General features: G+C 39.9%; 1 protein-coding gene across 21 annotated transcripts in view; it reads right to left on the reverse strand.

Moving 5' to 3' along the window:
• LOC112811776 (mediator of RNA polymerase II transcription subunit 18) overlaps nt 1-22,141 on the reverse strand; it is a 148,475-nt gene that overhangs the window by 64,733 nt on the left and 61,601 nt on the right. For all 21 annotated transcript variants that reach the window (XM_073903096.1, XM_073903098.1, XM_073903097.1 and 18 more), the window contains one exon: nt 19,527-19,580. In XM_073903096.1, the coding sequence (XP_073759197.1) occupies nt 19,527-19,580 (54 nt within the window). The remainder of the gene's footprint in view (nt 1-19,526; nt 19,581-22,141) is intronic.

Below are 22,141 nucleotides of genomic sequence, written 5' to 3' on the forward strand. Positions count from 1 at the left end.
TTAGGCTTTATTTGCTGTTTTTTCTCTAGCTCTTTTAGGTGTAGGGTTAGGTTGTGTATTTGAGACCTTTCTTGTTTCTTGAGAAAGGCTTGTGTTGCTATATACTTTCCTCTCAGGATTGCCTTTGCTGGATCCCAAAGATTTTGAACAGTTGTGTTTTCATTTTCATTGGTTTCCATGAATTTTTTTAATTCTTCTTTAATTTCCTGGTTGACCCATTCATTCTTTAGTAAGATGCTCTTTAGCCTCCATGTATTTGAGTTCTTTCTGACTTTCCTCTTGTGATTGAGTTCTAGTTTCAAAGCATTGTGGTCTGAAAATATGCAGGGAATGATCCCAATCTTTTGGTACTGGTTGAGACCTGATTTGTGACCTAGGATGTGATCAATTCTGGAGAATGTTCCATGGGCACTAGAGAAGAATGTGTATTCTGTTGCTTTGGGATGGAATGTTCTGAATATGTCTGTGAAGTCCATTTGGTCCAGTGTTTCATTTAAAGTCTTTATTTCCTTGTTGATCTTTTGCTTAGATGATCTGTCCATTTCAGTTAGGGGAGTGTTCAAGTCCCCCACTATTATTGTATTGTTGTCAATGTGTTTCTTTGCTTTTGTTATTAATTGCCTTATATAATGGGCTGCTCCCATGTTAGGGGCATAGATATTTACAATTGTTAGATCTTCTTGTTGGACAGACCCTTTAAGTAGGATAGAGTGTCCTTCTTCATCTCTTATTACAGTCTTTGTTTTAAAATCTAATTTGTCTGATATAAGGATTGCCACCCCAGCTTTCTTTTGGTGTCCATTAGCATGGTAAATGGTTTTCCACCCCCTCACTTTCAATCTGGGGGTGTCTTTGGGTCTAAAATGAGTCTCTTGCGGACAGCATATTGATGGGTCTTGTTTTTTAATCCAATCTGATAGCCTATGTCTTTTGATTGGGGCATTTAGCCCATTTGCATTCAGGGTAACTATTGAAAGGTATGAATTTAGTGCCATTGTCTTGCCTGTAAGGTGACTGTTAAACTGTATATTGTCTGTGTTCCTTTCTGATCTATGTTGCTTTTAGGCTTTTTGCTTAGAGGACCTCTTTCAATATTTCTTGAAGGGCTGGTTTTGTGTTTGCAAATTCCTTTAGTTTTTGTTTGTCCTGGAAGCTTTTTATCTCTCCTTCTATTTTCAATGATAGCCTAGCTGGATATAGTATTCTTGGCTGCATATTTTTCTCGCTTAGTGCTCTGAAGATATCATGCCAGTCCTTTCTGGCCTGCCAGGTCTCTGTGGATAGGTCTGTTGCCAATCTAGTGTTTCTACATTGTAGGTTACATATCTCTTCTCCCGAGCTGCTTTCAGGATTTTCTCTTTGTCTCTGAGACTCGTAAGTTTTACTCTTAGATGTCGGGGTGTTGACCTATTTTTATTGATTTTGAGAGGGGTTCTCTGTGCCTCCTGGATTTTGATGCCTGTTTCCTTCCCCACATTAGGGAAGTTCTCTGCTATTATTTGCTCCAATATACCTTCTGCCCCTCTCTCTCTTTCTTCTTCTTCTGGGATCCCAATTATTCTAATGTTGTTTCGTCTTATCGTATTGCTTATCTCTCGAATTCTGCCCTCGTGATCCTGTAGTTGTATCTCTTTTTCTCAGCCTCTTTATTTTCCATCATTTGGTCTTCTATATCACTGATTCTCTCTTCTGCCTCATTTATCCTAGCAGTTAGTGCCCCCATTTTTGATTGCACCTCATTAATAGCCTTTTTGATTTCGACTTGGTTAGATTTTAGTTCTTTTATTTCTCCAGAAAGGGTTTCTCTAATAACTTCCATGCTTTTATCAAGCCCAGCTAGTATCTTTAAAGTCATGATTCTGAACTCTAGGTCCGACATCGTACTAATGTCAGTATTGAGTAGGTCCCTGGCAGACGGTACTACCTCTTGTTCTTTTTGCTGAGGTGATTTTTTTCGTCTTGTCATTTTGTCCAGAGGAGAATAGATGAATGAGACAACAGAATGCTAACAGGTTAACAATGTCTCCAGCAAATATACTCTATACAAATCAGAAAAGACCTGAAACCAGGGGACAAGAAAGGGAAAGAAAGAAGAGAAAAAAAAAAGGGAAAATAAAAAGATAAAAACAAACAAAAACAGAACAAAAAATAAAAAAAACCAGAATATGATCAAATATGATCAGGCTAGTGCATAGATCAGTGCCACACACTAGCTTTTGGGCATATTTTGGTCTGTTAGAAGAAAGTGCCTGCTAAAATTTTAAAGGAAGAAAGACTTATATATGTACAAAATAAGCGCTGATACAATGAAGGGATGGAAGATGACTGTAAAGATGAAAATTATAAAAGATTTTATAAAAGGAATTGATAAAAAGTTGTTTTTTAAAAAGAAAGAAGATTGAAAAAGAAAAAGAAAAAAGAAAAAAAAGGAAAAAAAAGGGAGAGAATGTGATCAGGCAGGAGAATAGAACAAAGCCATACACTAGTGATTTAGGGTATATTTTGATCTGTTAGAAGAAATTGTATCTCAAAATTTTAAAGAGAGAACAACTTATATATATATGCCAAAAATAAGCGTAACTACTATGAAGGGATAAAAATATGACTCTTAAAATGAAAAATAAAAAGTTTTTTTTTAAAAAAAGGGATTTATAAGGTGTTGTTTGAAAAAGGGAAAAAGAAAAATTCAAAAAAAAGTTAAAAAAATTAACTTTGAAAAACTAATGAATTATGGTAAAAAAGCCATGAATTCTATGTGCAGTATTCCCCTAGCGCTGGAGTTCTCCTGTTCTCCTTGATCAGCAAACTTGGTCTTGGCTTGCTGGCTGTTCGTGCTGATCTTCTGGGGGAGGGGCCTGTTGCCGTGGTTCCCAAACGTCTTTGCCGGAGGCGGAATTGCCCCGCCCTTGTCGGTCGGGGCTAAACAATCTGCTCGGGTTTGCTCTCAGGAGCTTTTGTTCCCTGCAAGCTCTCGGTACAGCTTTGGAGGACCAGGGTGAAAATGGTGGCCTCCCAATCTCCTCCTGGAGGAGCTGAGAACTCAGGGCCCCGCTCCTCAGTGCGCCCCCAGAGAAAAGCAGTCACTCCCGTTTCCCCAGTCTCCGGCCGCACTCCGTGCTCACCCGGCCTGTGACCGAGCGTTTCTATGTCTTGCACCCGACCCCGTGTGGAGTCTCCAAACCCAGCAGATCCCTGCGGTGCGCTTCCGCACCGCTCCTCCTGGGGGAGGAAGGGGAGTCTCCCCAGCTCTGCCACTTGTTGGGTCCCTGCTGGAGGAGCAGTAGCCCGACTGGGCTGTGGATCATAGTTTATGGCAACCCCGAGCTGAGAGCCCGCACCTCGGCTCTGTCTCTACAGCCGGCTTCCCCGCTCTGATACCCGGGAGCTCTGCCGCACTAAGGCACCCCCGGTCTTTCTGTGACCCCGAGGGTCCTGAGACCACACTGTCCCGCGAGGGTTCCACCCCCAGCTTAGCCACTGGAGCGACGTCCCTCAGTGGAGCCGGCTTCTAAAAGTTCCGATTTTGTGCTCCGCGGCTCTAGCACTTGCCAGAAGCGGCCGACGGAGGCCCCCTCCCCCGCCGTCTATCCTCCCGAATATCGCCTCAGATTCACTTCTCTGCACGTCCTACCTTCCAGAAAGTGGTCGCTTTTCTGTTCAGAGTGTTGTTACTATTCTTATCTTCGATCTCCTGTTGAGTTCGTAGGTGTTCAGAATGGTTTGATCCCTATTCAGCTGAATTCCTGGGACCAGACAAAATCCAGGTCTCCTACTCCTCCGCCATCTTGCTCCGCCCCCCTCACACAATTTATTTTTAACCTTAGAGAAAAACTCTAGGAGTTAGTATTTTAATAAAAGTAAAATTCAGGAACAGAGCAGTTATGCAAACTGTCGTCCAAAATGGCACTGTTAATATAAACAGACATTTGTTCTCTTAGCTCATCCCAGATATTTCCAGTATGACCACCAATAAGAATGATGCTTCTTATCATAAAACCAATTTTTAAAGGAATTTCTTAGAAAATAAACGAAAGGTCTAAAATCAAGAAAAGTTGGCTATTTGGGACAGACATTTCTACCACTCCTCAAACTAAACCTACAACAAAAATACTCAAGGTCCAGTGTTTCATGAGAAACACAAATTACTAAAGAACCTTTAACCCATCCTGGGGGCATTATTAGCAATATAAATCTAGGTTTCATCACCATGTACTGTCTATCTATATCTTTTTTAAAAGATTTTATTTATTTTAGAGAGAAAAAGAGAAAAGAGAGAATGTGGGGAGGCAAGGGGAGAGAGGACCTCAAGCCGACTCCCTGCTTAGCATGGAAACCAACTTGAAGCTGGACCCCAGGACCATGAGATCATGACCTGAGCTGAAATCAAGAGTTGGACGCTTAACTGACTGAGCCACACAGATGACTCTATTTGTATCTTTAAGGTAATTAGGCAGTCCCTAGTTTTTCCTATTTCCCCATGTTCTCCAAATTCTCTCTCTTTTTTTTTTTAATGTTTTATTTATTTATTCATGAGAGTCAGAGAGAGAGAGAGAGAGAGAGAGGCAGAGGGAGAAGCAGGCTTCCCACTGAGCAGGGAGCCCGATGTGGGACTCGATCCCAGGACCCTGGGATCATGACCTGAGCCGAAGGCAGACGCTCAACCATCTGAGCCACCCAGGCGCCCTCCAAATTCTCTTGATACAAGACAAATACAACAAAAAACTCTCCTTAAAGAAATCACCACTGGGGAAAGAGGGGCAGGAAAAAAATCACCACTAAACTGTTCAAAGAACACAGATATGAAAAGGAAATATATAGCTATACAAGCAAGTTTTGTTTTAATAATTTCCTTAAGTACAAGTCATGCTGAATAATGACATAAAATTCCAGTAACACAACTCTTTGTATATGTATAAAAACATTTCTTCATTCTGCCTCACACTGACAGTTCTTAACCTCCTCTTTGAGAGTTGAAACTGTATCTTACTCATTTTTTCTCCTTCATGGCAGCTAGGGCAGTGTGCCAACAAAAATTTATTGAATGAATTAATAAATCAGTCCATCCAACCTTTTCATCTTCTGGTAAAATGAGGGTATACAGGGAGTATGAAAATAAATAACCAAGAAAATCTAACTGAACTTCACTGTAACCAATGTTAAGCCGCCCTGGATATATTATGAGATTAAAACCAGAACTAAACAAGCACACCTCTTTGGCCAAGCTCCACCTAGCAAGAATGTCTTTTCTTGGGTGCTACTTCTTTCATTATTTCAGACATAATAAGGACTCTTGCTATTCAAACCTTTTGATTATTGAGCTCTAAACTGAAAAAGGAAGAGATTGACCTCTGGGGGCTGGGGATGGGAAATGGACAAAAGAAAGCAGCTAGACCCACCTGTTTTATAGCATTTAAATTACTTGGGGAGATCAAAGAGGAAAAACAGAAGATATAGAATCATGAAAGGAAATTTAAACATGAAATTTCAAAATATTTAAATAGTCAAGTCAAATGTAATATTTCATCTTATACAGCAGAAAAACGGAAAGCTGTAGCTACAGACTACAATCTGATGTCATTCTGGCTACTAACAGAAAAACACTGGTTTGATGAGGAAAAAAACAAAACAAATCTTCAGTAAGGAACTGAAAGCCATTGGTACCATTCCACAAACAATCCATTACATTGCTATCACCTTCTTGTAATGGAAGCCTCCATTATGGGGTGTGTGTGTGTGTGTGTGTGTGTGTGTGTGTATGCACACATGCATGTGTTCTGGACTCCACTGATGTTCAAACAGCAATCTTGTAAATACCATACTTTTTTCAGTCAAGTCAAAGCTCTATCATGAAAGGTCATTTCTTTTAAAGTAAACTCTACCCCCAACATGAGGCTCAAACTCACGACCCTGATATCAAGAGTCTCATGCTCTACTGACTGAGCCAGCCAGAGGCTCCATGAAAGGTCATTTTTTTTTTAAAGATTTTATTTATTTATTTGAAAGACAGAGAATGAGAGAGAGAGAGAGAGAGCACATGAGAGGGGAGAGGGTCAGTGGGAGAAGCAGACTCCCCGCTGAGCAGGGATCCCGATGTGGGACTTGATCCTGGGACTCCAGGAACATGACCTGAGCCGAAGGCAGTCGCCCAACCAACTGAGCCACTCAGATGCCCTGAAAGATCATTTTTAACATGACAGAACTCTGATCAACCCAAGAAGACAACCACTGAGGCCATTTTGAAATTTATGTTTTCCTTCCTAATGAGAAACGTTTATACTAGTTTCATTATCAACTTTTAAATCCCATTGATCATACTTAGTCTGAATTTGAAAGAAAGTTGAGGAAATACATCTTAAATTAAAGATATTTACTTATCACTTAATATTAAAACATAAAAATTTTAAAAAACTTAAAGGCTTTTTTTGTTTAATACAAATAATACTTTTAAATGGGAATATGTCATAATCACTGTGCTGTGCACACTGCTCTTTATCAAGGTTATTCCTTTAGATAATAACAAAGAAAAGCTTGAAAAAGTAGAATAATAAAGGGATATTATTTTAGGGCATCTGGGTGGCTCAGATGGTTAAGCGTCTGCCTTTGGCTCAGGTCATGATCCCAGGGTCCTGGGATCAAGTCCCGCATCGGGCTCCCTGCTAGGCGGGGAGCCTGCTTCTCCCTCTGCCTCTGCCTCTCTCTCTCTCTCTCTCTCTGACTCTCATGAATAAAAAAAAAAAAGGATATTATTTTAGATCTTAAAATATGACCATTATTATAATATTATATCATATTATAAAATATGACCATTATAGGGATATTATTTTAGATCTTAAAATATGACCATTATTATATTATTATTATTAAAATATGACCATTATGGCTCAGTTGGTTGAGCGTCCAGCTCTTGGTTTCGGCTCAGGTCATGATCTCAAGGTTGTGGGATTGAGCCCTGCTTCAGGCTCCCTGCTTCAGGCTCCTCTGCTCCTTCCCCCGCTCATGCACTCTCTCTCTGAAAAAAATAAATCTTTAAAAAAATAAATAAATAATGTAGAATTGGTGTAAAAACTGACAGGTGGGGGCCTCCTGGGTGGCTCAGTTGTTGAGTGTCTGCCTTTGGCTCAGGTCAAGATCCCAGGGTCCTGGGATCGAGTCCTGCATCCACTGGGCTCCCTGCTCAGGCGGAAGCCTGCTTCTCCCTCTCCCACTCCCCCTGCTTGTGATCCCTCTGTCGCTGTCTCTCTCTCTGTCAAATAAATAAATAAAATCTAAAAACAAAAAAAACAAAAAAACACACAAAAAAACCTGACAGGTGTTTCAACAGAACAGAACATACAGTCCAAAAATACACTTGAGATCTTATAAACCCTTGCTTGACTGATATAGCATCATAAATCAGCAAAAAGGACAGTTTCTTAACTACTTAACTTGAATTTTTTTCTAAGTTATATTTCATACACTTGCCAAATATCACAAGCAAATATAAATTCACTTCAATTATTAGAACTGCATTAGATCTATACGGTAAATTTAGTAATACATGGCACTAATAATTTTTCCCATTTCTTTTTCTTTTTAAGATTTATTTATTTATTTGAGAGAGAGAAAGAGAGTGTATGGGGGTGTGGGGGAGTGGAATAGGGAGAGAATCTCAAGCAGATGCCCCCCTAAGTGCAGAGTCGGACGCCGATCTTACCACCCTGAGATCATGACCTGAGCCAAAATCAAGTCAGAGGCTTAACCGAGACCCCCAGGCACCCCAATTTTTCCCATTTCTTGACACAATGCATCTGTTCATTCCTCTATATCAAATCATTCTTAGGTATCTCATAATTTGGGTTGTTACTGTAAATGACTTTTAATCCCTGTAGTTTTTTGATATAATTTATTATAAATATTATATAAAATGATTCATTTTTGAACAATTTTTTTGCATTTAGTCAGCTATTTTATTGGACTCTTTTTCAGCTGATTCTCTTAGGAGTATTTTTCTGAAGAGAATAATATTGGCCAACAAATATATAATTAACTTATTCATTACTGGGACTATACCTCTGGATTAATGTTTGTCTTTTTTTTTTTCAAGATTTTATTTATTTATTTGACAGAGAGAGAGAGAGAGAGAGAGAGAGTGAGCACAAGCAGGGGGAGTGGCAGGCAGAGGGAGAAGCAGGCTCCCCACAGAGCAGGGGGAGCCCGATGCGGGGCTCGATCCCAGGACCCCAGGATCATGACCTGAGCCGAAGGCAGTCGCCCAACCAACTGAGCCACCCAGGCGCCCCAATGTTTGTCTTAACTACACTAAGAACTCCCAAAATAATGTTAAATAAGGTAACAGTGGGCTTGTTGAGCAGGCTGTCTTGTTCTTACTCTAGTGGACATTTCTTCAGTATTTCACTGATAAGTGTGGTATTCAGACAGCCATTCTTTATCATGTTTAAGAAGTATGTAAACATATTGTAAAAGAAAAAAAGCAATGAAAAGGATATATACAACAGTTATGCTATGCGTCGTCACTGGGCTGTGGTGGTCAAAAGAAATTGTACCTAATTTTTATTAAATGTGTCTTAATGCTACCAACTTAAATCAATTTAGTAGCAATATAGGTGCTTTTTGTTTTAAAAAAAAAAAAATCCCAGGGCACCTGGGTGGCTCAGTCGTTAGGCGTCTGCCTTTGACTCCGGTCATGGTCCCAGGGTCCTGGGATTGAGCCCTGCATCAAGCTCCCTGCTCGGCGGGAAGCCTGCTTCTCCCTCTCCCACTCCCCCTGCTTGTGTTCCCTCTCTCGCTGTCTCTCTCTCTCTCTCTGTGTCAAATAAATAAATAAAATCTTAAAAATAAATAAATAAATAAAATAAAAAATAAATTAAAAAAATCCCATTCTCAGTATAAAAAAAGCTTTTTGCTGGAATAGCTGAATTTTATCAAAAATTTTTGTCATCTCCAGAAATGAGCATATCATTTTCCTCCTGTTTTTTGACTAATATACTAATGTGTTATTATTCATAGATTCCTTCATATCCTTGGTTCCATTTTGATATAGCATTCTTGGTCATATTCCTTTAATATACTGAGATATTTGACATATCAAATGGGGAAAAAAAGCAGTTCTGAATTCGTATGTTAGAAATGTATAACTATACAGGTGCAGCGGTTGGTTGGCGCAGTCAACGATTAAGCATCCAACTCTTGATTTTGGCTCAGGTCGTGATCTCAGGGTCATGAGATCAAGTCTAGTGCCAAGCCCTGCGTTGGACTCCACACTCAATGCCATGTCTGCTTAATATTCTCCCTTCCTTGGCCCCTCCTGCTTGTGCTTTCTCTCTCTCTCTCAAATAAATATATAAATCTTAAAAAAATGTATCACTATACAGGTAATTGCTCTCGAAAAGATCATGGAAGCAGATATATCAGAATGGCATCAACGGTAATCAGTGGTTATCACTAGGCATAAGAGTTTCTTCTTTACATCACTTTATATTTTCTAATTTTCCTGGAAGAAATATGTGTTGTTTTTGTAATCAGAAAAAAATAAAATGATTTGTTGGATTTAATCTCCAAGTACTTTATATAGCTTTTCCAGAACTGTATTCATTGAGATAGAACAAGTGTCACTTTTATTTTTTATGGGTCTTATTTGAGAGAGAGAGAGAGAGAGCACACAAGTGCGTGGAGGGACAGAGGGAGAAGCAGATTCCCTGATGAGTAGGGAACCTGAGACGGGGCGTGATCCCAGGTTCCTGAGATCATGACCTGAGCTGAAGGCAGACGCTTAACCGACTGAGCCCCCAGCCGCCCGTCACTTTTATTTTTGTACTATCTTTGTCAGCTTATAATTATCAAGATCTTGTGAACTTTATAAAATAGATGGATATATTTTCTATCTTTTTTTCTCTCCTGTGGTTGATATAGCATTCTTTTTTTGTTTGTTTTGTTAGTTTGTTTTTTGATATAGCATTCTAATTATTTGCTTCCTCACACTAACAATGAAATTATCATTAAACCCACTGAGCTTAGATACATTTTAACATTTTTTCCATGAGATCTTTATTTCTTGAGTCACCCTGGTTAATTATATTTTCCTAGAAAACTGCCCATTTCTTTTCTTTTCTTTTTTTTTAATCAGAGAAAGAGTGAGCATAAGCAGGGGAAGCGGCAGGCAGAGGGAGAAGCAGGCTCCCTGCTGAGCAGGGAGCCTGATGCAGGACTCTATCCCAGGACCTTAGGATCATGACCAAAGGCAGATGCTTAAACAACTGAGCCACCCAGGTGTCCTGAAAATTGCCCATTTCATCAGGAATTCAACAAAAGTGCCAAAGTAATTTAGCAGAGGACAGAGAGTATTTTCAACATTGTACCATACCCAAGATTAACTCAAAGAGGATCACTGACCTAAATGAAAAACCCGAAGACATCTTGAAGAAAAAACAGAGAAATATCTGTGACACTGGGTTGAGCACAGATTTCTTAGAAGACAAAGAGCACTGGGGCGTCTGGGTGGCTCAGTTGGTTAAGCGTCTGCCTTTGGTTCAGGTCGTGATCCTAAGGTCCTGGGATCAAGCCCTGCATCAGGCTCCTTGCTCAAGCGGGGAGCCTGCTTCTTCTCCCTCTGCCTGCTGCTCTCTCTCTCTCTGACAAATAAATAAAATCTTAAAAAAAAAAAAAAAGAAAAAGAGCCCTAACCATAAAATAAAAAATTGGATTTTATCAAATTAAAAACTTTTGCTAATCAGACTAGCCACAGGCAAGGAAAAAACACATGCATAACATATATCTCATAAAGAACTTGCATATGGACTATGTAAAGAACTTTCACAACTCATTAATATGCCCATTTTTAAAAAGAGGAAAAGATCTCAACAGATATTTCATCAAAGATATGGATGGCACCTAAATACACAAGTTAGTCAGCATCATTAGTCATGGGGGAACTACGTATTAAAGCCATTATGAGATATAACTACACTCCTATTAGAATGACCAAAATCCAAAACACTGATAATATCAAATGATGGTGAGGATGTGGAGCACTAGGAAGGCTCATTCACTGCTGGTGGGAATGCAAAATGGAACAGTCTCTTTGGAATACAATCTGGCAGTTTCTTATAAAATGAAACATACTCTTACAGAATGTTCCAACAATTGCACTCCTTTGTATTTACCCAAATAATTGAAAACTTTTAAAGGTGCCTGGGTGGCTCAGTTAGTTAAGCGTCTGCCTTTGGCCATGGTCATGATCCTGGGGTCCTGGGATCGAGCCCCACGTTGAGCTCCCTGCTCAGTGGGGAGCCTGCTTCTCCCTCTCCCACTGCCCCTCTCCCCCACTTGTGTTCTCCCTCACTCGCTCTGCTCTTTCTCAAATAAATAAATAAATTGAAAATTATGTGCACACAGAAACCTGCACACACATTTACAGCAGCTTTATTCATAACTGCCATAACTTGGAAACAACCAAGATTCCCTTCAGTAGGTGAATGAATGAACTGCGGTACATCCGAACAATGGAATAGTATTCAGCGATAAAAAGAAAGGAGCTATCAGGCTATGAAAAGACATGGAGGAACCTTAAATACGTATCACTGAGTCAAAGAAGTCAATCTCAAAAGGCTATGTATGATTCCAATTATATGACATTCTGGAAAAAGTATGAAAGGAATGAACTACTAATACATACAACAGCATGTATGAATCTCAACAGCATTATGCTAAGTGAAAAAAAACCCAGAAAAAGCTATGTGTTGTACAATTTTGTTTACATAACATTATAGAAAAAGGGACAGAATTCAGGTCCAAGTGGTTGCCAGGGGCTGAGGGTGGAGGGAAGAGACTGATATTATTTAAAAAGATAAGCAGGGTAGTTTTTGGGTGAAGGAAATACCCTATTATCCTGATTGTAGTATAGGTTATACAATCTTACCTGTTTGTCAAAAAAAAGGAATATACACCTAAAAAGGGTAACTTTTATTGTATATAAATGATCTCAACCACACACAGGTTAAAAAAAAAAAAAGGAATCCTATGGAGTACCTTGTAACTGGTTAACCCAGATTGAAAGCTACATAAGAACAGGGATCAGGGGCACCTGGCTGGCTCAGTCGGTAGAGCATGTGACTCTGGATCTTGGGGTCTTGAGTTTGAGCGCCCAGTTGAGAGGAGAGAGGCTCAGTGGATTAAGCATCTGACTGTAGCTCAGGTCATGATCTCAGAGTCCTGGAACCGGCCCTATGTCAGGCTCTGCACTTAGCAGTGAGTCTGCTTGTCCCTCTGCCCCTGCCCCTGCTCGTGCTCTCTTGCTCCGCTCCCCTCAAATAAATAAATAAAATTAAAAAAAAAGAACAGGGATCATATCTTATTCATGTTTTTACCCTTAGTGCCAAAGACAGTACAGCTATTATATATTTACTATGTGTTTGGCACCATGTTATAAACATTACAAGCATTAACTCATTTAATTCTTAGAGCAACTTGTGGAAAAGGTAAAATCCGTATCCTTACTTTACAGATAAATTGAAGTTCAACAAGTAACTGTATTGCCTAAAAGGACACAGACAAGAAATGGCAGAACTGGGATCTGAAATCAAGTTTGTCTGACTCTGGAGCTTGAGGGCTGAACTGTTAGGACATGCTGCCTTGCTGATTTTGCTCAGTGTTTACTGAACAAATGACCGGATAAGGAACAAGTCAGCTGTGTTGGGAGTTTGACAGGGTAGGCTGAATCTAGTTCATGAGAACAAAATGTCTTATATTTTAGGGTGCCTGGGTGGCTCAGTTGGTTAAGCAACTGCCTTCAGCTCAGGTCATGATCCTGGAGTCCCTGGATCGAGTCCTGCATCGGGCTCCCTGCTCAGCGGGGAGTCTGCTTCTCCCTCTGACCCTAACCCCTTTCATGTGCTCTCTCTCATTCTCTCTCTCTCAAATAAATAAATAAAATCTTTAAAAAACAAAACAAAACAAAACCAAAATGTCTTATATTTTAAAAGGCCACGTTATTACACAGAGATGTAACATGGTTATTTGAGGTATAGCCATTAAGCTGTGCATATAAAATGACCATTATAGTATTTAATTCCCTTTAACAAAACCTTTCTATTGTCTTTTACCTCCTTTAAGAAATTAGTTTTATACATTTTATTTTTAACACTGAGAAATATAAGGAAGAAACAAAAATGTCATTAACACTACAGCCCAGATAAAATCCGTTTCCATTTTTTTTTAAAGATTTTATTTATTTATTTATTTGAGAGAGAGAATGAGAGAGAGAGAGAGCACATGAGGGGGGGAAGGTCAGAGGGAGAAGCAGACTCCCTGCTGAGCAGGGAGCCCGATGTGGGACTCGATCCCGGGACTCCGGGATCATGACCTGAGCCGAAGGCAGTCGCTGAACCAACTGAGCCACCCAGGCACCCCCTGTTTCCATTTTGAAAAATAAAGGTAACACATGTATATAGTTAGAAGATGCAAACCATACAGGAAGATACAAAATGATAAGTGAAGCCATCCATCTCTCCTATTACTTCCTTTTAAAATTTTAATAATCACTGCCTATGCAGTGTCCATGACACACTGCTAAGAGCTCAGTATGCAGAAGTAAATTCAGATGGAAACCAGTCTACACATTTAGCCAACTTCAAACTTGCTATGATGTTCTAGGTGCAAGGAGTAGTCAGAAGGGATGAAAAGTGGTGCGAGGATATGGGAGATAGTCCAGAATGTCAGCATCACTACTGGCTTTTTCAGGCTTGCATTACCACTATGGTTCATCTTTTTCTACTGACAGGGAAAAAAAAAATTACACGGTATCTGTGCTATTAAAGTTGATAGAAGATGGGCTTCTGCGCCCTCTATTTCCCTTAAGATTGGTGATTCTACTTTTTTTTTTTCTAAAGATTTTATTGATTTGACAGAGAGAGAGAGAGAGAGAGACAGCGAGAGAGGGAACACAAGCAGGGGGAGTGGAAGAGGGAGAAGCAGGCTTCCTGCTGAGCAGGGAGCCTGATGTGGGGCTCGATCCCAGGACCCTGGGATCATGACCTGAAAAGGCAGTCGCTTAACCAACTGAGCCACCCAGGCGCCCCCTCTACTTTTTTTAAATAAAAATTTTATTTATTTATTTGAGAGAGAGAGAGAGAGAGAGCGTGAGCTGGAGGGACAGGGAGAGAATCTGAAGCAGACTCCACACTGAGCACAGAGCCTGACTCGGGGCTCAATCTCAAGACCATAAGATCATGACCCCAGGGCGCCTGGGTGGCTCAGTTGGTTGGGCGACCGCCTTTGGCTCAGGTCATGATCCTGGAGTTCTGGGATCAAGTCCCACATCGGGCTCCCTGCTCAGCAGGGAGTCTGCTTCTCCCTCTGACCCTCTCCCCTCTCATGCTCTATCTCATTCCCTCTCTCAAATAAATAAATAAAATCTTTAAAAAAAAAAAAGATCACGACCCCAGCTGAAACCAAGAGACAGCCATTTAATCGACTGAGCCACCCCCACACCACTGGTAATTCTACTTTATGCAGAAAATTTAAAACCATGGTAAGAAATACATACAAATATGTATTGTGTGCTTACTCTTGGGCAGTGGGATATAACAGTAGGAAGATCTTGCCCTCCATAAGTTTATAGTCCTAACAGGAAAGGAAGATAATATATGTTTATAATAATGCTTTTTAAAATTTCTATTCAAAACCACAGGAAAAAAATAGAACTAATATCATTTTTGGCATAGTTTAATTCCAGAGGAATTCATCTCCTACTCCCTAAGGATCCCAAAACTAATTAAGTTCATATTTTGGTCTTCATTCTTAAAGCAGAGGGAGTGAAGGACTGTGTTATTAACACATTTTGAGCTTCAAGTGGTAAAAACATGATAGCATCACAAAATGTTTACCGACGAGCTTTTTTTTTTTTTAAAGATTTTATTTTTTTAAGAAATCTCTACACCCAATGTGGGGCTCGAACTCACAACCCCAAGATCAAGAGTCACATGCTCCACTGACTCAGCCAGCCAGGTATCCTGTTTTCCCATGAACTTTGAAGTTAAGTGCATTAGCTTTGAGCATGGCTCCTTAATAAATGTCCTTGAATATCTAGGGAAAACCCCATTATAACACAATAATGATTTATAAATTCAGATATAGAATAGGAAGAAAATAATTTTTGTTTAGATATAGCTTCTCTTTTCTACATCAACACACCGCTTCTCATATTCCCTATGTGATACAAATTTTAATCCAAAGGAGATATTACCTTGTAAATCTGTTCCTAAAATACCATGCGTGAATAAAGCCTTTGCAACTAGCTTCAAATTCAGGATTCATACTAATAATCTATCTCATTAAATAATTATTTCATCAAGCACATACCAAAAAAAATATTTTTCAACAAATTGTGTTCACTTCTATGGAAGCGAGGGTGTATAGAAACTTAATAAAGTTGTCAGAAGATTTTGGGAAGGCAATTTAGCATATAGATCCTTTCCTACCCCAAAAACCTTTAGGAGCTTCATATGACAGGGTTTCAGTTCCTTTTCTTTCCGTACGTCCCCATAAACAGATGATAAGGGCGGAAGAAAGAAAGCAGAAGCAATAATGAGCCATTTTTAAAAGAGTGGGGTATGAAGTATCACAGTAGCATAAACTATACACACATCTTCTCTGGACCCTTCCTTCCTCTAGCACTTAACGTACAGTGTAGTCATTACTCCCCCACCCCACTATCTCCGCTACAAATTATTAATATAGATTAATAATACTTTCATTGAATTCTACCAGGTACCTTTGAAACTGAGGATGAAAGGGAAGGAAATAAAATAAAGAGAATCAGGGTAAAAACTGTTTGATTCCTTTATCAACTTTCCCCACTCCATGACTTTGAATGTCCACCCCACACCAACACTGGCAGAATTCAAGAGGTCTGATTCTTGGAAGGGATAAAACAATTGGTTTCTGGACTGGGGACACAAAAGGCAGTTGATGGTGGGAACACAGCACTAAAAACTGAGGGGAATTAGGGAACCATGTGCACAATAGTGCTGAGCGGAGCAAACCACCCCCCCAAATCCCCTTCATCCCTTACCATCTAGACATCTAGTCAGTGATGGAAAATCTGCTCCTACTGACATGGGGCTTTTTCCTCAACAAGACGGGCAAGAAGTTCACCCTAGAGAAAGGCCCAGAGGTAATCAGCCTATGCGTTTAAAGCTTCTAATTTAAAGCTTCCCATTCTTAATCACGAGCAGACAGTTAATTATGAGACATCAGAGGAAAACTAACATAAAACAGATCAAAACAAACATAGAAAAGCAACTTTAGGGGAAATGGGACTATGCAAGGCAAAGAAAGTTTGCTGAAACAATAAAAGGATACTATGAAAGAAACATTCCCCGAATAAAAGAGACCTCCCAGAAATTCAGAACATAAAGAGTAGAAAAGAAAATTTTAATTGAGGATAAAGATGAAGAAATCCTCCAGGAGGCAGAGCTAAAGGAAAAAGAGGTGAGAACCAGGAAACTTCTGGGAGGCCCAGCACTGAGAAGCACCTGGCCGTCAAAAAAGAAGACACAGGATTGAGCTGAGCCCCCAGGTGAGTAGTGCTATCCAGGAGGACATCTGTGCACCACATCCAGAGAGACATCTGTCCAGACTGGAACAGTGACCCAAGAGACAAACTAAAGGCTGCCATCACTATGATCTCTGCTGCCATTTATCCTCTTTTTTAAATTTTTTTTTTAAGATTTTTATTTATTTGTCAGAGAGAGAGAGCACAAGCAGGGGGAGCGGCTGGCAGAGCAGGCAGAGGGAGAAGCAGACTCCTTGCTGAGCAAGGAGCCCGATATGGGACTCGATCCCAGGACCCCGGGATCATGACCTGAGCTGAGGGCAGATGCTTAACTGACTGAGCCACCCAGGCATCCCTATCCTCCTTTTGAATATAAGAATGTAGTGCCTAGGTGAGCCTGGTCTTCAGCTTATCTTGACTAAGTGCTGATAAATTTCTTCTCAAAATACTCAGCTGCCGGGGTGCCTGGGTGGCTCAGTCGTTAAGCGTCTGCCTTCGGCTCAGGTCATGATCCCAGGGTCCTGGGATGGAGCCCCACATCGGGCTCCCTGCTCCGCGGGAAGCCTGCTTCTCCCTCCCACTCCCCCTGCTTGTGTTCCCTCTCTTGCTGTCTCTCTCTCTGTCAAATAAATAAATAAAAATCTTAAAAAAAAAAAAATACTCAGCTGCCTAATGAGCTCAGAACACTCATTTCATCTCACAGAAGTGTTCTTTAACCAACTTCTGAAAGCTATAGGTGGGTCATGGTCAACTTGGGAGAAATCACAGAAATCAGAACTGCTCACTCCCTCTGACCATACTTCTGCTACATGTCCAAGACTGGGTCCACACTGGAGCCCTGCCCAATACAATTTCCAGGACAAGTCTTGACTTTGCCCAAAGTTGCTTTTTTTCCATAGAATAGACTCTTTAAACCTCAGGAAATGGAAGCAAGTATGGTCCTCTGATGCCTGGAGATCCCTGAGATCCTTCCAGGAGTCTAAGAGGTACAGTTATATACTTACTTAGTAATACTAAAGGATTATTCGCCGTTTTCAGTGTTGACACTGTACCAATGGTGCAAAAGCAATGGTGAGCGAAACTGCTGGTACCTTAACACAAATCAAGGCAGCAGCATCAAACTGTAATAGGACTCATGGTCTTCACCATTACGTTACTGCAGTTAAAAACAATGCCAGTTTTAAGAATGTCCTTGACAAAGCCGTAAAAATTGCTAGTTTTAATAAATCTCAATGCTTCAGTACATGTCCTTTTATTATTCTGTGTAAGGAAATGGTAAGTATACACATAACATATACTGAAATATAAACAGTTACCTTTAGTAAAAGTACTTGTGTGGTTGAGTTGCAACCTCAACTAGCCAGGTTTTTTTCATGAAATACCATTTTTACTTGAATAACAAACTATATTATTCAAGCTTAGATATTTGACAGATATTTTCTCAAAATTGAACAAAAGTGAATCTATCACTATGAAGAAAACTGACAGTACTTGCTACCAGTGATATGTCAGGCTTTCAAAAAGAAAATTGTAATTTTGGAAGACATATTCACCAGAGTGAGTCTGACAGCTTCTCAATATTTAAGACTTTTCCAATGAGACCAGTGGTCGTATTAACAAAGGTGATATTAAAATATTATATAATGAAATGTGTAAATATCTGTCCACACAGGAAAGGTCCCAGAGGTCTTAGGTCTGTCCCTCCAAAACTTGATGCGTCGAAATCCCTCACTTTTATTTTCAGAATACAACAAATAATTCTTTTTCAAACTATCTACGTAACTGTCAGCTAATCTAACTATAACAGAATTATCACCCTATCTTAAAGGAACGCCATCTTCTCAGAAACAAACTTATTTTACATTCAGAATTCTATTCTTTGTCCAGTGGTATCAAATGGACTATAAACTAGCAAATATTATTATATGTTTGTTTTGTAACTAAAAAAAATCCACTTTTCTCTAGAATCCACATTATGAATATGAATGTTAATCAAGTTACAGATTCCAAGATTTAAAGTGTAAGAGGAAAAAAATCTCACTAGCACAGAACACAACCTTCTCATACTAGTGATCAAAAGCACATTTCCATTTATATTTCAGTTGACTACTGACAAACCATAACTTCCATAGCAACTCTCTCTTTGGTATTCTCTAGTAAATTTAATTAAATTTAATGATAAATTTAATTAATTAGATTCGATTAAACTTAGGTTATGCTTAAGTTAGGTGAGGTAAGGAGGTCAGAGAGAAAAAATAAGTCTCCAGTAAACACATTTGGAGCAGTCAAATGTTACTCCAGTTTGTCATATGTACATGTTCTTTAGGATTTGTCACCAGGCAACCAAAATCAACTCGATTTACTAAACTGTTTACTAAACCGTTCGTAAGTAATTAACTTGGTAATAAAACTTAAGACCAAAGTACTGACTGCCCTCTAGTGTTCACACTGAGGATTATGCTGATGAATTTACAAAGTACCCTGGCGGGAGAGGGGAAACCCACCGAGGTCCTAAAGAAGCAAAATTTAAGGTCATTAAAAGCAGAGGAGAAATTTGGACCTTGCCAAGTTTTCAGCCATCTTCCCAAAGCAAGACAACAGCTGTTAACCTGAGCTATCTAATTACTTGTACCGGTAGCCCAAGTGTCTGACCTGTCACCTAGAGTAACTGGGCATGAGCAGAATGTAACATTGGTTACATTTTTACCGTACTTCAACTTACACTGGCATAAAACGAGATTCAGACTTCTTTACATTTGGCAAAGAATCACAAAATGCTTGAATCAAAATCTTATTCCAGCATGCTGAGGTTAAACACGGAAAACGGCCTCTGGTCCCCTTCTTTGCTTTTGCATATTTTAAATGCCTATTTTAAATTTTAAGTACGTCCTAACTAGTCTTCCTAGTCTGCAATATGATTTTTTTGGAAAACACCCCACAAATATCATCTACTAAGAAAAATGCAGGTGATACTCACCAAATGGATCTTCCATGCCACAATTAACCAGTTTTGGGAGGTGGAGTATAGTTTCTAAAAAGAGAAAAAGGTAAATTATATACTTAAAACATAAAATCCATCACCTTTTATGTTTTTTTTTAAACCAATTCAGTAACACTGATTATAATTTAAAACTGGAACATTATAGAAATATATAACTTATTAAGTGAGAACATTACCAACTGGGATTTGTTTTAAGACAGTTCAAATATAGATATATAGTATAAAAATATCATGAAACATTTAAGGCTAATTTTCATTTTTTTAAAAAGATTTTATTTATTTATTTGAGAGAGAGAATGAGATAGAGAGAGCATGAGAGGGGGTAGGGTCAGAGGGAGAAGCAGACTCCCTGCTGAGCTGGGAGCCCGATGCGGGACTCGATCCCTGGGATCATGACCTGAGCCGAAGGCAGTCACTTAACCAACTGAGCCACCCAGGCGACCAAAGCTAATTTTCATTTTAAAATATATTATTCTCAGCTTACTCAAGTAAGTTCCCTTTCCAATCCCCATCTTGAATTTACTCGAGTGTAAGGAAACAGGAAAATTTTTATGTAAAAACAAACAACAGCCCCCCCAACAAAACTCACACCTGAGATGGGTTTGCCTAAAGAACGCAGAAGTTATTTTAGATATAGTAAGTTGTCAGTTTAGAATGCTCAAGTATGAAAATAAAACAAAAAAATGTTTCCCTGCCCCTTAATCAGACTAGGGTCAGTCTGCCCAATCTTGCTTCCTATTTCTCTTGCGGTTTGGATCCCAAGGGCATTCCCTAATAAACAGTCTGAATTGCTAAACTTTAATTGAGTCTGCTTTTCAGAGAACACAACCTACCAGCAGTTGGTGCCAGGAGTGATCTGAGAAAATTGGGAGTTTAAAGGGGTTTTGGAGTTGAATTGCTCACAGACTAGATGGCAGTAAGGATCCCGCATCACTGGTGAGAGATGTAACACAGATAATCCTGGTACAGGGTGCTGGCCCAATTCTTAAACTTTCACCAGTGGTGAATAGTGGTGGTCTGCGTGTGGAAGGGAATGCTCTAGTTGACTGACTGTATCAGGCACTTGAAGAGTACTGCACATGTGGGCTCTCCTTCTGGTCATTTCCTCAGTTCCTGAGTATATCATTGAAACAGATATACCTGGAATTAGTGAAATCCCTATTTTGAGTTGTTAGGCTGTGGTATAAGAGTTATCACACTGGGGAAGGCTAGGTAGAAGAAACTAAAGCTGCTCCAGCCCACCTGCCAAGATAATAAATAACAAAACAAAACAACGTTGTACCCCAGGGTCAAGGGAGGGGGGTTGGGAGAAATTAGTGCAATACTCCTGGAGGATGCAGAATTCACTAGTGTGGTCCCTGAAGAAATCAGACAAATCCTGGAGGTAGGCAGCAGATTACCACAAACTGAATCTAGTATTAGCTGCAACTGGAGCTGCCATGCCAGATGTCTGTTTGCTAGAGCAGATTAATAGGCCCTGGAGCACAGTATGCAGCCAATGACTGGAGGAATAAGCTCTTTTTTTAATTTTATTTCTATAAGTAAATAGGATCAGAAACAATTCACATTCACATGGACAGATTACAGCATACACTTATATATAGGACTATGTTAATTTTGCAACCTTCTTGCATAATATAGTCCTAAAAGACATGGATCATCTGGACTTTCTGCACAACATCACAGTGACCAACTAGATAGATAGATATGTATATATATATATACACATATATATTTAAAGATTTATTATTTATGAGAGAGCCAGGGGCAGAGGGAGACGGAGAGACTCCCTGCTGAGCGTGGAGCCCGACACAGGACTTGATCCCACGACCCTGAGATCATGACCCGAGGCAAAATCAAGAGTTGGAAGCTTAACCGACTGAGCCACCCAGGCGCCCCTCAGTAACCTACTATATTAATAACATCTTGCTAATTGGGCCATATGAGCAAGAGGTGGATAGCACACTGAAGGCCTTGTCAGGAGACATGTACTCCAGAGAGTGAGAGAGAAATATCTCAAAGATTCGGGAACTTATTACATCAGTAAAATTTTTATGGGCCCAGTGGTGAGGGCCTGATAAGACATGCCATTCAAGTAAAGGCAACCAAGTAAGTAACTGCATCTTGCATTTCCCACAATTAAGAGGGAAACATACCACCTGAGAATCTGAGAATACTGCTATGGCTTCTAAACCAGGTGACATAAAAAGGTGCATTTCGAGAGTAGCTCATAACAGGAAAGGACTCTGCAGGCCTAGGTGGTGATACTAACAACCTGGCAGATCCTATGGTATTATGGCAAGACCCAGTGGGAGAATCACTACACAGACCTCTGGGGTTCTGGAGCAAGGCCATGCCTTTTGTAGTGGAAAATCAAATGCCTTCTCCATAACACTCCTGGCATGATACTATATCCTAGTAGATATGGAGCACCTGACCATGGGACACAAAGTGGCCGTTTATCTAGAATCACCCATCATGACCCAAGTTATAATGTTGGGTGGACCCAGTAACAATCCAACATAAGATGAAAATGATCAACCAAGATCAAGCACAAATAGGATCAGAGGTCACAAGCTTGAGTGGAGAGC

This window comes from Callorhinus ursinus, unplaced genomic scaffold, assembly GCF_003265705.2.
Source record: "Callorhinus ursinus isolate GAN/ISIS: 27379988/994484 unplaced genomic scaffold, GSC_fseal_2.0 scaffold18, whole genome shotgun sequence".
Lineage (NCBI taxonomy): Eukaryota > Metazoa > Chordata > Mammalia > Carnivora > Otariidae > Callorhinus > Callorhinus ursinus.